The sequence below is a fragment of the Mus caroli genome, chromosome 18 (assembly GCF_900094665.2).
Source record: "Mus caroli chromosome 18, CAROLI_EIJ_v1.1, whole genome shotgun sequence".
Classification (NCBI taxonomy): Eukaryota; Metazoa; Chordata; class Mammalia; order Rodentia; family Muridae; genus Mus; species Mus caroli.
In genome coordinates, this window is record NC_034587.1 from 71534851 (window position 1) to 71552849 (window position 17999).

At 44.7% G+C, this 17999-nt stretch overlaps 1 protein-coding gene across 2 annotated transcripts in view; it reads left to right on the forward strand.

The window, feature by feature from the left end:
* Dym (dymeclin) overlaps nt 1-17999 on the forward strand; it is a 274143-nt gene that overhangs the window by 92011 nt on the left and 164133 nt on the right. For both annotated transcript variants that reach the window (XM_029471781.1, XM_021150437.2), the window contains exons 9-13: nt 3915-4097; nt 8257-8435; nt 12609-12734; nt 14553-14666; nt 15998-16092. In XM_029471781.1, coding sequence (XP_029327641.1) covers nt 3915-4097; nt 8257-8435; nt 12609-12734; nt 14553-14666; nt 15998-16092 — 697 coding nt within the window. The remainder of the gene's footprint in view (nt 1-3914; nt 4098-8256; nt 8436-12608; nt 12735-14552; nt 14667-15997; nt 16093-17999) is intronic.

Below are 17999 nucleotides of genomic sequence, written 5' to 3' on the forward strand. Positions count from 1 at the left end.
TTTTTTTATTACGTATTTTCCTCAATTACATTTCCAATGTTATCCCAAAAGTCCCCCATACCCTCCCTCCCACTTCCCTACCCACCCATTCCCTGGCATTCCCCTGTACTGGGGCATATAAAGTTTGCGTGTCCCAATGGGCCTCTCTTTCCATTGATGGCTGACTAGGCCATCTTTTGATACATATGCAGCTAGAGTCAAGAGCTCCGGGGTACTGGTTAGTTCATAATGTTGTTNCACCTANAGGGTTGCAGATCNCTTTAGNTCCTTGGATACTTTCTCTAGCTCCTCCATTGGGGGCCCTGTGATCCATCCACTAGCTGACTGTGATCATCCACTTCTGCGTTTGCTAGGCCCCGGCATCGTCTCACAAGAGACAGCTATATCAGGGTCCTTTCAGCAAACGCTTGCTAGTGTATGCAATGGTGTCATCGTTTGGAGGCTAATTATGGGATGGATCCCTGGATATGGCAGTCTCTAGATGGTCCATCCTTTTGTCTCAGCTCCAAACTTTGTCTCTGTAACTCCTTCCATGGGTGATTGTTTCCAATTCTTTGGTCTTCATTCTTCTTCAGTTTCATGTGTTTTGCAAATTGTATCTTATATCTTGGGTATCCTAAGTTTCTGGGCTAATACCACTTATCAGTGAGTACATATCATTTGAGTTCTTTTGTGATTGTGTTACCTCACTCAGGATGATGCCCTCCAGGTCCACACACACTTCTTTAGCTAGTGGGTAAGTGGTTACTTTCTAGTGTCCCAAGGACAGTCTTTACTTAGTGGTTTGAAGTAATAGCATTTGGTATGTTTAATTCACAAATCCATGTTCCAGAATCAGTTCTTTTGATATTTTTGTTTACTCTACTGCAAAATCTCTCCTTTTTATATGATTGTGGCTCCACAAAAGTGTTGCTTTGTGAGTGGGAACATCCTCCTGAAACGAGTCTCTGAGTTTCCTTTGTTTCTGTGTGGTGATATTTTATCTATACTGTGTTATTCAGTGTCATGTAAATTCCTGTTAGTATTTTTTTTATAGATGTTATGCTAAAGTTTAGGTTCTCCTAGTGACAGACTTTATACTTCTGCAATACTATACCTTTTTATTCATAAATGTTTCTGCTTTGACTCATATTTCTGGTGTCGTTCAGTCAAGTTCAATATGTCAGCCCAAACATCTTATATATTTTAGGTTCATTGCTGGACAGTTTTTACATTTATTTATTTGTGTATGTGTGCATCTTGAATATGGAGTTCAGAGGAAACTTGTGGATGTCAGTTCTGTCTACTGTGTGGGAAAGAGGCAGTAACAAAGTATGGCTCTCACTCACCATATATTAAACAATAATGGCCAAAATAGCTGGCCACAAAGAATTGTATAAGTGCAAAGGACCAGAGATTTGATGACAGCCGTCCTAGAGCTTGGCTTGCTTAGTTGGTCGGTAGAGCATGAAACTTTTGGGTTTTTTTTTTTTTTTTTTTTCGAGACAGGGTTTCTCTGTGTAGCCCTGGCTGTCCTGGAACTCACTTTGTAGACCAGGCTGGCCTCGAACTCAGAAATCCTCCTGCCTCTGCCTCCCAAGTGCTGGGATTAAAGGCGTGCACCACCACGCCCGGCAAGCATGAAACTCTTGATCTCAGGGTTGTGGGTTCAAGCCCTACATTGGGCTCCAGTTGTAAAATTATATGAACTATGCTCATTGAAGCTCATAGTTTCAAATGAACGAGACTCAAACTGTGATTTCTTCATTAGGCAGCACGATGACTGGGGAATCGCCCCTAACACTAGGCTGGCTGCCTCTTCAACTGTGCTCTCCAAATTTGAATCTTCCTGGGTTATTTCTGCTCCAGCAGTCTGGTGTCCTGGCGAGCTATTTCACCTAGGTGTGTGCCACTGGTCCATCATGACCAATGCAGACCTCCTCTTCCCTCCTTCTTCTCCTCCTCTGTTCTTTCTCTCTCCTTTACCTGCTGAGCCATCACACTGGCTAAGTATTCCTAAACATTGTATGTGTTACTATTACAACTGGAATTAGGTCTACTTTTCATTGTTTATAACTTGTGTATCAGAAGGCTTTTTAATGTAAGTGGATATTTGCTGGTGTGTGTTATTGTGTACAGCGATGCAGTTCATAAAGGCATTTTCATATACAGATATTTCATGAACTTTGACACCCTGCCCATACTCCCTGCCTTCCCCCTTCCCATTGTTCTTATCCACCGCCAGAACCAATCTCAGTTCCACTTGCACATCCCGCACACACATGTGATTATAATGTACCTGTCTGTCTGAGTCTGACCACTTTCCTAAGATGATGGTCTGCACTTGGATCTGTTTATCCGCAAGTCTTACTGTTTTATTGTTCATGGCTGAGGAATGCCACTTGTCCTTTATTGATTTGTCTGTTGATTCTATGTCTTGACGCTTGAATGTTGCTGTAAGCAGATGTGTGAGTGTTTCTGGCTTGTTGATTCAGAGTCCTTTGGTGTCTAGTGATGCAGTTTTGCCCATGCAGAAGTTTAGATCTATCTTGATCTCCACAGGGGCTGGACTAATGCCCGTTCCCACCAGCGGTGTATCAGGGCTCCCTCCCCTGCCGTGTCCTTCACACCATTTTGCTGCTACTTGTTTTCTTAATGGTAGCCATTCTGCCTGGTGCAAGGCGGAGCGACTCTTGGTGGTTGAGCTGCTGCAGCACCCGTTAACAAGAACTTGCCTTGATAGTGGGGTGGTTGCCACAGAAACTTTTCCACTAGGGATGTAATTAGCATGTAATTTTGCAGTGTCTAGTAGTTAAAAATGAGAAGAAACTGGTGAAAATAATTATAATGATACTTGAAGCTTATATGTTAGTGTAGAAACAATGTAAAAACACGAGACATTTTATTATTATTTTTTGGTGGTTTGTGGTGTGTTCATGTATGTGTGTATGTGTGTGTGTACATGTGTCTCTGACAGCCAGAATTCCAACTTAGGCATCATTCCTCCTTTTCAATCTACTTTTTTTTTTTTTTTAAAGTTGAAATTTTTAAGAGGTAGAGCCTATCACTGGCCTGGAAGTCACAAGTAGGCCAGGCTGCTGGACAGTGAGTCCCAGAGATTCTTCTGTCTCCCTCTCCCCAGGGTTAAGACTGTAAGTGTGTGTTATGTTACCATGTCCAGCTTTCTGTTCTACATAAGTTCTCAACATCTCAACATCCATGGGTCCTCATGTCTCCAAGGCAAACATGTTACCAGATAGCTGTTGCTGTAGCCCCTGCCTTTTAATGTTAAGTCTTTCAGAGTAACTGTGTATCTTACATCTGCAGCATAACGCAGTTTAGACTGCACAGTGCTTGCTCAGCTGTATCCAAGTAGTGGCTGCAGTGTTGTGCTGTGTGTTCAGCTATGTTGCCTACCAACAGCAAGCCCCTCCACAACTTTGAAAACATGGTTTACCTTCCTTGATGGTCTTTGGAAGGAGCCCAGTGCTCAGTGACAGGAAGGGGGTCTGTGCAGAGTTTGCGTCGTCTCACCTGGGAGCACGGGATTTGGATTTTCCTTCGATCGTGCTCATTTCCTCTTTAAGACGTTTGCTCTAGAGCAGCTTTGTCCACTAGGAGTATAAATAACAGTTTACAAGGTCTAGAGTTGTATTTTAAAAATTAAGTTAAACTGGTGAAAATAATTGTGATGAAACCTTAACCGCATGTATAAAATGACACCTCAATTCAACATGGAAACAATGTGAAATCACATTAGTAAGGCACTGTGTACTCTTTAGTGGTCATGGGTGTGTGTGTGTGTGTGTGTATGTAGAATCTTCAAATAATGAACTTGTTTTTAATTAAGAGCATATTTCCAAGTGTTAAGCATAAATGTATAGAATGCTTACGTTATTGGTGACATGGTCCTAACTGTATGTTTTCTTTCCAAGCTGGTCTCTGGACTGTCTTCACGCTAGGCGGGGCAGGCAGCAAAGCAGCTGCGTCCCCAGAACTTACATCTCCTCTGGCCAACCAGAGTCTCCTGCTGCTGCTGGTGCTGGTGAACCTGACGGACGCCGCAGACATACCCAACCCCTACAGGCAAGCTGTCTCGTCATTTAAGAACACGCAAGGTTCGTGGTGGTTCTCCCTTGATTGACTTCCTTAGCAAGCGGAGGCTTGTTGTCCCCATTCTCTCCATTGGCGTATAGTTTCTGAGATGAGTGTCAGAAAAAATTGGAGTGTATTTTCTCAGGCAGGTCAAATAAGGCTTAGAGGAATTCTGTGGTCCTTTACGTCTATTCAATTTACTTTTCTTTCAGAGGCAATCTGAGTATCTGAGTTTCAATGCTAGGGACACGAATTAGCCTGTGAAATCTATATGACAGGCTGCTTTAAAATTCCAAAGTCTGTATTTTAGGTAAAGTTTTCTAGGACTAAGTACTGTAACAGAAATAAGCAAAAAATTTGGGGGGGGGTTGTTGTCTGTCTTGCAGCCTCCTCCTTGCCCTGCCTGTGACGTAGGGAAGCAGTGTGGGTAACTGGAGAGAACAGTTGTGAGTCTGCCCCAGTAATTGTTTCTTAGTGCAGGAAGGAGTGTGCTGGGGGTGGGGAAGGGGTGCAGGGCTGGGCAGGCGCGGGAGCTGTAACTACTGCCCTAAAAGCAGACTGTAAACGGGTAGTCCCATGCGTACGTAGCCTGGTGTTAGGAATGAGAAGTTTGTACTCTGAAAGGCAGGATCCTATGATAGGTGATTGGATGGCCAGGGTAGGTCCAGCACTCATGCAGTATTAAGATGAGTGAGAAGTGCAGTTCTTGGGTAGGATTGTGAAGGTGTCTGAGTCCTGGTGCCACTCTGCTTCCCTGACTGCCCGTGCCGACTGCTGGCAGTCAGGGCATTGGGGTGCCAAGGGGTCAGACCTTTCTCACTCCTGAAAACAAGTGCAGAGTCCTCAACCATTCGTGCTGCTGTAATAGAGCAGCACTACTACTAAGACTCGGTGATTTGTAAAGAACCCAGATTTATCTCTCGCTGTGCTAGAGTCTGGGATGCCGACGATTAGAGCCTCGGTGTTCAGCGTCCCTGAGCTGAGGCCCAGCTCTGCTTCTAAGGCACTGCCTTGAATGTGGATTCTTGCCTTGAATGTGGGTTCTTGCCTTGAATGTGGATTCTTGTGTGGGAGGTGGGACAGAAGGCTCTTGCTGTGGAAAGCCTGCTTTATCAAGGCCTAAGCCCTCACAAGGGAGGAGCACGCATGCCTGAACCACTTCTTGAAAGTCCCACTGCTACTGCATTGGCAGCTAAGATTTTACATGCACTTGGGGGACACGGCATTGAAGCCATAGTGTCAGTGGGGAGTCAGTTCAGTTCAGTGGAAGGAAATGGAGACCCGGGTGTGGTTTTCTGTTCCATTACTATCCTCAGTTTCTTAGTAACAGTGTTACTTGATGGCTAAGAAAGCTAGTTTTGGAGCTGAGCTGAGCTGCCCTGGGTTCGCACCACACCCTGCTCATTTTAGGGTGAGATCTTTGGCAGTTATATAATCTCAGGAGCCCTCAATGGTGGTGTCTGCAATATGGATATACAATCGTACAACACTTACATAAATACAAGCAAGAGTGGAGTGTTAACCACAGCGAGGACACAGCGAGGACTCACTGTATGGTGCTTAGACCAAAGGCTCATGTGCAGGTAGGACTGACCCCACTCGAGACCTCAGAATTGAACCGTGTCTCTGCTTATCCTTTTTTGAGAGACTGTTAAGCAGCACAGCAATTCTAGGTACTGACACCAGAGTCAGGTAGACTATAATCTCTGTCTCAGGTGGTTTTTAAGAAATAAAAGAGCTTTTACTGTAGTGTAGATTCACCACCAGTCATGGCTATTACCCTGAGAAGTAATGTATCGTAGAGGTCAGTCTAGGTTTTCTCAGGGTACTTGGGAAATTTTATTAAATCTTTCTGAACTTCTCTTTCATCATTTCTAAAGTCCGGCAGAATAATGGCTCAGTCACTGTACAGATTAAATAAGGGATACTAGACATACACGTGTGTACAGTGGCTCCTTCCTGCCACTTGCTGGCTCAGCATGTGTAGATCTTATGGATACTCTCAGAACACATCTATGTCAAGTATAGCATAGGTCACTATACTTAGTAAGCACACACCCTCCTCTGCTCTCATTGTAAAGAACTGTTGTGTCCAGACTCTTCTCCTGTGAGTTCTGTAAAAAGCATGTAATATTTGCATATTGCTGTATTGCTTACTTATCTTTTCTCTGTGACATACAAATAGCAAGTTATGGCAGGGAGGTTTATTCTAGTTCATGGGTGGTTCCCAGGTCCAGTCCATTATGGCAGGAACTCTGGCAGCAGCCGCTTGAGAGGCAGTCACATTGGATCTACAGTCTAGTAGTAGCACCAAGTGCTGGCTGCCTGTGCTCACCTTGTTGTCTCCTCCCTAGTGTTACTGTGCTTTTATTTAGTCTGGGCCCCCAGTCCATGGAACAGGACTGTAAGGTTGTTGTTCCTACTTCAGCTAACCTAATCTGGATAATCCCTCACAGACATGGTCAGCTCTGTTCTCACAGGATTCTTAATCTCATGGAGACTGACCATTACAACTCCATCCTTGTCAGCTTGACACCTAAATACATGTGTTTCCAGCTGGATCCTTTCCCCATTGACTCATGGCCATCTCATAATGCACAATGCATTGAGTCTCCATAGTCTCTAACAATCCCAACACTATTTACAAGTCTACAGTTCAAATTCACAACTCACTGGAGACTCAAGACAGTCTCTCAGCTGTGTGCTCGTGTAAATTCAGAACCAAGTTGCAGACTCGAAAGACGACATAAACCCCTGTAGCACTGTTCCTGGCCCCTGTGCTCTTTCGTGACACAGCTGGAAGATTTGAATGGCTCCGGCCCTGGCAGCTGCAGGAAATGCTGCCTGTCCTCTGGGCCATCTGCACTCTGAACTTGGAGCCTTCCTTACCAGACATCCCGCAGTCCTCGTCTGCCCAACAAGCTGTGATGTTCTAGTTTAATTCTGTTGCTGTAATAAAACACTCTGACCAAAACCAACAGGAGAGGCTCTTCCAGGTCACAGTTTATTACTAGAAAAGTCCTGACAGGAACTGGGGCAAGAGCCGTGAACCCAGCATTGCACGCTAGCTTGTCTCTGGCTCACTCTCGCTCTCGCTCAATCTTCCTAGTGTTCTTACACTTCCCAGGACCACCTGCTTCAGTATGGGGCCACCCACAGTGGGCGGGGCTTTCCCTGAACAGTTAATTGCAAAGACACGCAGAGGCCAATCTGATCTGGGCCTCCGTCTCTGTCTCTAGGTACTTTACTCTCATATGGCTCTGAGCTGCATCAAGTTGAGAATTAAAGCTAGTTAGGACATGGGATCCCTTACTGCACCTTAGATTTTACTGCAGCTTCATGCAGTGGCCTCTCAGTCACTCCCAATTGCACGTGGCCTGGATTCTCTGGAACTGAGTACTAGACTCCATGACCCTGTCAGTGGGACATTCATGTTTACAAATGCAGCACAATGTGCCTAAATTCTGCCGCCAGCTCAGGCTGGAGCCCGGGCCTCTTGGACTACAGTTTCATCAGGCTTTGTGCTGATGCTAGGGAAACACCCCCTCTCTGTTCGTCTCTGAGCAGAGGACTCCTTCACTACTGTTCTACACTTAGCTTAGCCCTCAGAACTGTCTTCCTGTTGTCCAGGTGGAGAGCAGGCACCAAGGTCTTTAACAATTGTATGTAATTTGTCCTCTGCACTCTTGTCTGAAACTTCAAGGGACTCACACACTTTCTTCCCGAAATTACATTTTTCCTTCCCTTTCCCTACATCTTTACTCCCACCGTGGACCTGCATGTGCTCACGGAAGCCAGAAGGTCTCGCGGAGCTGGACGTGCACGTGGCTGCGAGCCAGCTGAGCGCAGTGTAAGGAAGCAAGCTCGGGTTCTCCGGAAGAGTGGTTTGAGTTTTAAACAACAAGCCTTCTCTCCAACCCCTTAAAGGCTCTTTTAAATAAAAGAGTTGTATGGTAGTTGCCTTAGCTTGTGTTTCATATGTTGATTTTTCTCTTATTTTAAAACTAAGTCATATGTTGATGTTTTAGCTATTTTTCTTAAAAAGGAGTCAGTAGTTGTAGTCAGTGCTTCGGCTGTGGCTTACAGTTTAAAGTGCTGTAACCATTATGTGTAAATACACAACTCAACAAAACACTCATGTACTTTTTAAATATATTTTCGTGCTGATTTTCTGTATTTCAGACAGCAGTCCGTTCCCATCATCAATTCCACATACCTTCCAGATTAACTTTAACAGTTTGTACACAGCCCTGTGTGAACAGCAGACGTCTGATCAGGCAACGCTGCTCCTGTACACACTGCTCCACCAGAACGGCAATGTCAAGACGTACATGCTGGCCCGAACGGATATGGAAAATCTTGTAAGTATCAAGAGACACATGCCGTGTGTGTCTGAGACATTACAGAGGGATGCGTTTTCTTTCCCAAGAGGCTCAGAGTGCTCACCTGGTGGCCGTTCAGGTGGTGCTAGGGAGACAGATGAGAAATGTCCCCAGACTGAGGTAGAACTGAGCGAGCAGCCTAGGTCTGAGTGACAGAGCCTTTGTCCTTGAGGTCTTGAGCAGCCACCTGTTGCCCAGGGCTCCACCTGACCAGGTTCTCCAAGCAGCATCCTCTGCACCCCTCGAGGACATCTGTATTTCTTCTTGTTCCTCCTAGCTGATGAGGGCTGTCCACCGCTCGTTGGTCATGATTGCCACACAGCTCTGCTGACAGTGATGAAAGTCAGGGTGACTGTCCCAGCTAGCTTCCCGAGGCTCTGTCCTCACAACCTCCAAGCCTGTGCCTCTGAATGCAGTACTGCACTGTTAAGTCATTTCAGGGCCCATGGCCAGATACCACTGAAAGGTTCACTCAGTGAATAAAATCAGTTCCACAGTTTGTCTTGGTCTTGGTGGACAGATCTCCTTTAGGCAGCCGTGGCTTTCCATTGAAGCTAATATTTACCATCAGAGTTTCAGTAAAGGGAAGGATAAGTTACCGTGTGCTTGACATACTGTGACCTCTCACTGCACTCACTGTCACACAGTCATTTCTAAAGGAGCCAGCAGCTGGCTGACAGCAACAGAATGTCCCCCTTAGCTCTGCAGATCAAACAAAGCACCACTGGACATTTGGTAGCTTCTTTATTGGTTTTAAATACTATGTAAGTGCTAAAGAAACATAAAATATGAGCATATTTTATCACAGTGGCATTAAGAACAAAAGGTGTGATGAACTAAAATCTGTCTCCACACCAGAAAGGAGTGGGAACTGTGGTAAAGCCGGCATCATGAGCAGAGCTGTGATTCCTGGTAGGCATGGGGATCACAGAGACAGTTGTGTGTGTGTGTGAGATGAATTCTGGGGGGATTTTGGCAATGAGCAGGAAGCCTGGGGCATGACTTGTGGGCTTCTGTGGTGCAAATGTTGGCTTGTGAGATGAGAGAACATCTGTCTCCAGTTTGAGAACACACTGGTAAAAGGCTCCAACAGTGGTTCTCAACCTGTGGGTCACAGCCCTTGGGGGGGGGGGGTTGAGTGATTCTTCCACAGGGATCACATAGCAGATATCCTGCATATCAGATACTGATGTTCATAACAGAACTTATAGCTATGAGGTAGCACTGAACAAATTATATGGTTGGAGGAACTGTACTAAAGGTCATGACATGAGGAGGATTGAGAACCACTCGTCTACAAGGTTTCCTTTGGGAGTTTTAGGAGCATAAAGAAGGATTTCGATAATTTCCTAGCTCATATCCTTATCTTTACAGTTTTCTTTCTTCTATAGTAAATATTGGTTGAGGCTGTTACATGTATATATTGCTACAAGTAGGAATTTATTCTGCTGATCTCATTTTTAAATAGTTCACAGCTCCTTTATTCTATAGACTCTGATATTCAGAAGTTGATATTTCATCTCCACATATTTCTCAGATATGTTGTGTGTAGAGTTTTGTGAGAATGAGGCTAGATCTGCTACTCTTCATTGTAGGCCCTACTTAGTGGCATATTTTGTGACTCCATTCATGTAAGACTTGAAAATGGTGACAGCCATACAACCATAGAGACAGTTGTGTCTCTGATCACTAGGTGACTGTTACAGTCTATCCTAGTCAGGGTGACCATTGCTGTGATGGAACACAATGACCAAAAGCAACTGGGGAGGAAAGGGTTATTTCACCTACCCTTCTTGGGTCCATCACCTAAGGAAGTCAGGACAGGAACTCAAACAGGGCAGGAACCTGGAGGCAGGAGTTGCTTACTGGCTTGCTCCTCATGGCTTGCTTAACTTGTTTTCTTATAGAACCCAGGATCACTGGCCCTGGGGTTGTCCCACCCAGGATGGACTGGTCCCTCCCCCATCAATCACTAATTAAGAAGATGCCCTGTAGACTTGCCTGCAGCTTACAGAGACATTTTCTTCATCTTATGTCATCTCTGATGACTCTAGCTTGTGTCAAGATAATATAAAATTAGCCAGCACAGGTCTGTGTCTGAAATGGCATCCAAGGGCTTACAGTCTAAACACGCAGCAACTTGTTGGGGGTATTTTCAAACTCCCATATCCTTTAGGAGGTGAAGCCTGGCTGGTAGAAAGAAGTAGGCCCCAAGGCATGTGCTCCTGAGGCCTGTGCCCAGCCCTGCTTGAGATCCCAGGTTTCTGTTTTCTGGTTTGTACCTTGTGATGTCACTGCTATGGTCTCCACCATGCCATCCTTACTGTGACATGTGAGATTCCTCTGAACCCACGAGCCAAGCAAGCCATTCCCCAGTGAGCTGATTCTTCCCGCTGTGTTCCGTTTTGGTCACAGTGACAAGAAAATAACTTGGTGAGAGGGAAGGAGGAAGAGTGACCAGGGACTGCGAGCTAAAGGGCCGGAGGTGATTGAAATAATGAAAGCAGGCTAAAGTTAGTTGGTAATAGTTGCTCAGATTTGTAAATCTAAAAACCATTTGATGATATCTTTTTTTTTTAATGAAGGGATTGTGCAATATGTAAGTTTACTATTCCAATACAAATACTTAAAAGGAAGAATTGATCTGTTACTTTGGCATAGTCCTCTTGGACCCATCATCATCTTAAACTTTTAATTTGTTTATTTTTGGAGGCAGGGGTTGGGAGGGTTGTTCGAGACAGAATTTCTTTGTGTAGCCTGGACTGTCCTAGAACTCAATTGGTAGAACAGCCTGGCCACAGATTCAGAGATCCTTCTGTCTGCCTCTGCCTCTGCCTCTCTGCCTCTCTGCCTCTCTGCCTCTCTGCCTCTCTTTCTGCCTCTCTTTCTGCCTCTCTTTCTGCCTCTCTTTCTGCCTCTCTTTCTGCCTCTCTTTCTGCCTCTCTCTCTGCCTCTCTCTACCTCTCTCTGCCTCTCTCTCTGCCTCTGCCTCTGCCTCTGCCTCTGCCTCTGCCTCTGCCTCTCTGCCTCTGCCTGCTGGGATTAAAGGCTGTGTACCACTACACCCTGTATATAGACTCTTAACTTTTAAAAGATTTTTTAAAAACATATCTCTTCCTTCATGTGCTTGTTCCAGGTTTTGGATCTCCAGGTCGTCTTGGATTGCTGCAGGGTGGTGTATCAGGATTATTTCCTCTTAAAGCCTGTAGCACACTGTGCAGGGAGTCAGGGCAGGAGCCTAGGGCAGGAGGAGAGGTGGAAGTTTAGGAAGGACTCACTCATGAGCCTTCTTTCCAGAGTTTCCTTAGCCGTCTTCTTCACGGGCTTGGGAGCCCCAGCCGGAGGTTGTCACTACTATACTGAGCTGAGCCCTCCTTTGTTGATCATCAGTCAAGAGAATGCACCACAGGCTTCTTGCCCACAGGCCTGTCAGGGGCGGCAGAGTGGGGAGGCATTTTCTCAATCGAGGCTTCCTCTTCTAAAAGGTCTCTAGCACGTGTCAAGTTGATGTAAAACTGGCCAGCACAGTCTGTGTGATAGTTTCATGTAATTTAACTATTTTGCCCACATACTTTTAGTTGATTTTTTTTCTAATTAGTGAAGAATGAATGAATTAACCATGTGAAAGGAACAATTAGAAATGAACTTGTGCATTTGTGAACAGGATCATAAGATGAGATGTTTGATCAGAGTCACTGACGACTCTCTCAGGGCACATGCTGCGAAAATGCACCATGGGCTACAATAGTCTCTTGGCTACTTATGTGAAGCACAGTTTTGGGTTATTAGCATTAAAGTACAAGTGGTACGAAGCATACACATTAATGTGCATTAAAATTTATTAGCAGCTAAGCTTTTCTGAGCAGCTCAATTCTTCTCTTCCTTTTTTAATTAGAGGGAGTTAATGTGACCTCTTAAAATCACCAAACTGAGCCTAAGTGGCCACTGGAAACTAGATTTTCTTTAGCAGAATGTTTGTAAAGGTGACTTTCTTACCTGGGACCTTAGCTATGTGTGCAGAGAGTACATGCAGCCAGGTGGGTGTCTGTCCTTTTTAGTTATGAAAACTGTATGGCCTTCATGCAAAGCATGTAGAATAACAGTGTAAAGTTCTCATACGGTATTGAAATAGTATAATATTTTATTTCCTAGGTTTTACCAATTCTTGAGATTCTGTATCATGTTGAGGAAAGAAACTCACACCATGTCTATATGGCCCTTATAATCCTGTTGATCCTTACAGAAGACGATGGCTTCAATCGGTCCATTCATGAAGTGGTAAGTCCCAGTGGCTGATGACAGGTGCAGAGCAGAGGGGCTTCTCCACAAAGTGCATCTCCTTGCCTTGGGGTTTCACTCACTCTCCTTCTGCTAGAGGGTCTGGGAGGACTTGGAATAGAAATGGTTCATAAACCAGTATGGTGTTCTTTACCCTCCTTCCCTGCTGGACAGATGTTAACCACTGTTAAAACTTACTAGTAATAATAGATAACTCATTGTTCTTCTCACATGTATATTATTCTCATTAGCATATGTCTATTGTACATCATGCTGGGTTACATAAGGATATTTCATATGCAAACACAATGTATTTTGAGCCTTTTCCCTCATTGTTCTCCTAAGACAGTTTTACCTATGAACTTGGGGTTAGGGGGTTGGGCTTCCATGACAGCCACCTGTCCTCACTGAGCCGTGTCCTCTGCCCTGTGCTCCCTTTGCCACGGCCTCAGCTTTTGTTACTGTGTTGTAAATGCCGGCCATTCTGACTTGGACAAGGCATAGTCTCTTTGTTGTTTTGGTTTGCATTTCTCTGATAACCAGTGAGGCTGGACAGTTTGTGTGTGTGTGTGTGTGTGTTAGCTTTTCTTAGAATTCTCTATTCACATCATCTGTTCATTTACTAATTGCATTGTTTGATTCCTTGTCATTTAGTAGTTTGAGTTCTTCCTATATTCTCAAAGTCAGTCTTCTGTAAGATGTCTGGATAGCAAAGACTTTCTTCCTTTCTTCACTCAATGTTGACTTTCATGAACTGAAGTTTTTCGCTTCCTGAGATTAGGACCTTTGTCATCTGTGATTATTTCCTGAGCAGCTGAAGTCCTGTTCAGGGAGTCCTTGCCTATTTCTGTTTCTTGAAGTATTTTCCCTCTCTCTGTTTCAGAGTTTTGCATCTAATCTATTTGGACTTGATTTTTTGTTCAGGGTGAAAAATTGGGATCTAGTTTTATTTTTCAACATCCAGTTTTTGCAGCATCATTTGTTGAAGAAACCATATTTTCTCCAGTGTCCATTTTTTATATCTTTATGAGGTATATACCTACATATCATATTCTTTAAAGTTGTCTTATTTATATTATTAGTGGGTTGGAAGAATTCTTTATATATTTTTGACCTTGTGCTTTTTTGCATTGCAGTCTGTTAATAGAGTGAAATACACTGATGAGTCTTTTCATTGCTATTAAAGCAGTCATCCCATTCCTGGGATGACACCATGATTGGTCACGTTGTGTTAATTTGTAGTATGTATCCATATACTGTTTGGTTAATCTTTGAGTTTTGTTAGCTGTGTCCTAAGGAACTTGCATACTTTTTCTAAGATAACCTTTATTGCCTTGGTACTTGCTGGCAGCTCTGAACAGCCTCAGGAGAACCTGGGTGTCTCTTCTCAGATGCCAGGCTCCTGGTGCTCCTGCCTCTCCTGGTTGTCTGTAGAGGTTTTTACCTCTGTTGGGAAGGTTCTGCCTCTCAGCACCTACTCTGACTTACTTTTGCTTTCTAATCACTAAGCTTTGTTTGTTTTCTGTTCCTGTTATCTGTGCACTGTGTCTATTTCATATCATTTTCCATTTACATCTTTGTCTGCTAATGGTATCAGTAGATTTCCTCTTGATTTCTAGACCTCGTCTTTTCTCCTTCATCTATTTAAGAAAAGAGAGGGAAGTCTATTCATGCCATTTGCTTAGGAGAACTGAAGCTCTCAGCTCACCTTTTTATGGCATAACTTACCTTCAGAGCAAAATGAACTTACAGAAAATGGTAGACATACCCTTTTCCTAAGGGAGTCATTTTTACTCAAACTTTTCTTCTTTATTACAGATATTAAAAAACATTACTTGGTATTCAGAAAGAGTCTTAACTGAAATTTCCCTGGGGAGCCTCCTAATTCTGGTGGTAATAAGAACCATCCAGTACAATATGACCAGGACTCGAGTAAGTACCCCATGGCTATTTCTCTGCCTTTGTGGAGTTAAGACCATATCATAAAGCTTTAATCTCATGAAATGTGATTATGAAATGCGCTAGAAAATTGAAATTTAATCTCATAGAATGTGCTAGAAAAATGTGGATCAGCACTTAGCATATTATATTGCAGTGTCTATCTTAATATTTAGTGGCTGTTCAATGAGATATACTTTGCACGCAGTGGAAAGCAGGCAGTGAGGTTGGAGCTGCTGCGTGTGCTTGCTGGACTCTGGACTCTGCTTTGCCCTTCTAAAGCAACAACAAAATACCTAGAGATGAGAAGAAGGGAAAATACAAATTTAGATCAGGAGGAAAGTGCAAGGGGCTGAGGCTGTTGCTCGACTGGCAGTGCAGCTGGCACGCACCAGCTCGGGCTCTAATCACAGCGCGCCCGTAATCAAGGCCATCCTCAGTTATAGAACGGCTTGGCTTGGCTTGGCTTGGCTTGGCTTGGCTTGGCTTGGCTTGGCTTGGCTTGGCTTGGCTTGGTTTGGTTTGGTTTGGTTTGGTTGCGGCAGGATCTTACTGTGTAGCTCTGGCTGGCCTGTACTGGCTCTGTAGGCCAAGCTGACCTTGACTCAGGTCCAACTGCCTCTATTTCCCTAGTGCTGGGGCTAAAGGCTTGTGCCGTCATGCCCAGCATATATAGCAGATCTGAGACCAGTGTAAATAAATTACACGAGAATCTGTCTTCAAAGAAAAACAAGCCCCTCCCCCAAAGTCCAAGAGAACAAAAACCTTGAAAAGTTGGAAAAAAAGAAGGCAAGCAATTCTGCTGACCTCTGGCACTTTAGACTTAGCCAATAGAAATGCGTTACCATGTAGAGCAGTGTGCAGGACTCATAGGTTGTTTACTTAATATTTTTAAGTATTTCTGTCCGTGGGGCTTGTGTGGATAGATGTCCCAGGGGTTTTTATTTTGTTTTATCTGAGATTGTAGGAGGCGGCTGTTTTAGGAGGGAGAAGTCCTTGTGTGCTGGGGAGATGGCAGCATGCACTCCCTCCGTTGCTGTGTGGTGGGAGGGTCTGGAGCAGCACATCGCAGAAGCATCACTGTTCCTGCTGCAGACGGCTTCAGTATTCACACCGTGGCGATGATCATCTGGATCGTCCAGTTGCCTGTCCGTTGCTTCCATGGGAATTTGGAAACAATTTGACTTCTTAGATTGGGAACTAGAGAATATAGATCCTGGGTGCTCTTCTGGCATTAGGGCAGTTGGGTGTCTGTTGCTTTTAGTTAACCTTCCTTGAAGTGTGGAGAAGATGCGGTGCGTTTTAATCTTGCTCTCTCTCCACAGGACAAGTACCTGCACACAAACTGCCTGGCGGCTTTAGCAAACATGTCAGCGCAGTTCCGCTCCCTCCACCAGTATGCTGCACAGAGGATCATCAGGTAAGCACGGGCTTGAAGCAGACCCTGAGCTTTGCCCTCTGGGTGGTCTTTTAAGACAGGTCCTGTGTCAGTGTCCTTTCTAAACACGTGCAAAGACGACAGGTTTTCCTCAGACTCTCGCTGCTTTAAGAACGCCCGCTTCTGTTGTGTTTCCTAACATAGTTGTTGAGCAGAGTTGACGGCATTTGTGTTTGGTCCTTTCATGAACTAGAGTTAGGTCTCATCTTAGGTTGTTTACTGGCTTTCCAGAGACATCCGCACTCAAACGAAACCTCAACCACTGTGCTAAATATTTTTATAAAGCACCACTCTACACCTTCATAGTTTTCTGTGTTTGTCTTTGAGGGTTTTCACTTTTAATTTTGGTAGGGTTTTGTGCAAGTGCTGTACCACTGAACTGCCGCCTCCTACCAAGGATTCCCTCCGTGGCTGTTTAACTTTGTCATGATCTCCTGTCTCTGCCACAGCAGTTACTCCTGTTATTAGCATAAATTTGTTATATTACCATTTTGTAGGCTACAATCCTAGGCCTGCAGAGGTGCATCTTTCCTGGAGGCTCAGTGGGAGAGCTGCTCTCCAGCTGTTAGAGCGCCTTGTTCCTTGCTTGTGCTCTCTGCCACCATCAGGAGTGGATGGGTGGTTGAGGCCCTGTCTGATCTCATGGCTCCAGACTCCTTTTTGTGGTACTGTCTTCCACTTAGACATTGCCTAGGCCCTACCTCACAAATCCAGTCCCCTTCCAGCCTTAATTACCTTACAGAATCATAGCTGCATGCTCCTTTTGGCCAAGTATAGTAACATATTAACATTTTCTGAGGAGCTATGATTTGGCCTACCCTAACATTTGTCACCAGGTTCTTTAAATGTAGGAAAGTTAATTATCAACTCATAACTATCACTTGCGGGCTTTTCTTATACATGTAGGTATTTTTATTTTCCAGTAGGTGGCTCGATGTTGTCTTAGCAGTTTTCATGGAAGCTGTAATTTTCTTGTTTAATTCTTACTCTTAGGACAGTGCAGAATTTCTCTGACACTGGTGACTGGACCCGAGGCTTTGCTCAGCTTATACATTGGTCCCACTGCTGTCACCAGCCCTTGTCTCTGGCCCTTGTGTTTTATTGGCATAGGGTCTCACCATGATCCCAAGCTGGCCTTGAATCCACCCACAATCTTCTTGTCTTGGCTTCCTGAGTCCTGTAATTGCAGGCATGCGCCATCATTCCCAGCAGGCGGCAGTTAGTTCGGTGTGTCAGACTGCTACTGATCCCAGTTCCACTTGGCTCATAAGCGCCAGTCTCATATTCTACCCATGTGTCCATTTGCTGACCTGGGCTTATTTCTTGTATGATATTCATTCCCCAGAATATCATGCAGTGTATTTTGATCATCTTTATCTCTCTGCCCCAGCTCTTTCCAGTTTGTCCTCCATCTCCCTACTCGGCCAACGTCACGGTCTCCCCCTCCCTTTGTAAAAGCCTCATTGAGTTCAGTCTGTGCTGGCCAGCGAGTGACTCCTGGGCGTGGGGCCTGCCCTGGAGTGTGGCTGATACTGTGGCGTGGGTGTCACACTGTTACAGGAGAGTGGCTTGAACTCTCCTGGCCAGAGTTCTGCAGCTGAGACATGGGACTTTGGGGACTTTGTGACCACCTTTTCTTCTTCTGTGCTGGGCTTTTGTCTGGCTTGAGCTTGCACAGGTCTTGCATGTTTTCATAATCATCTTGAGTTCATGCACGCATCTGCCTGGTCATGCACACATCAGCCTGGTTGTGTCCAGAAAATTTGGGGGTTTTTTTGAAGTCATTTGCCTCTGACTCTCAAAATCCATCTGCCCCCTCTTCTGTATAAGATCCCTGAGCTGGTGTGTGTGTGTGTGTGTGTGTGTGTGTGTGTGTGTGTGTGTGTGTG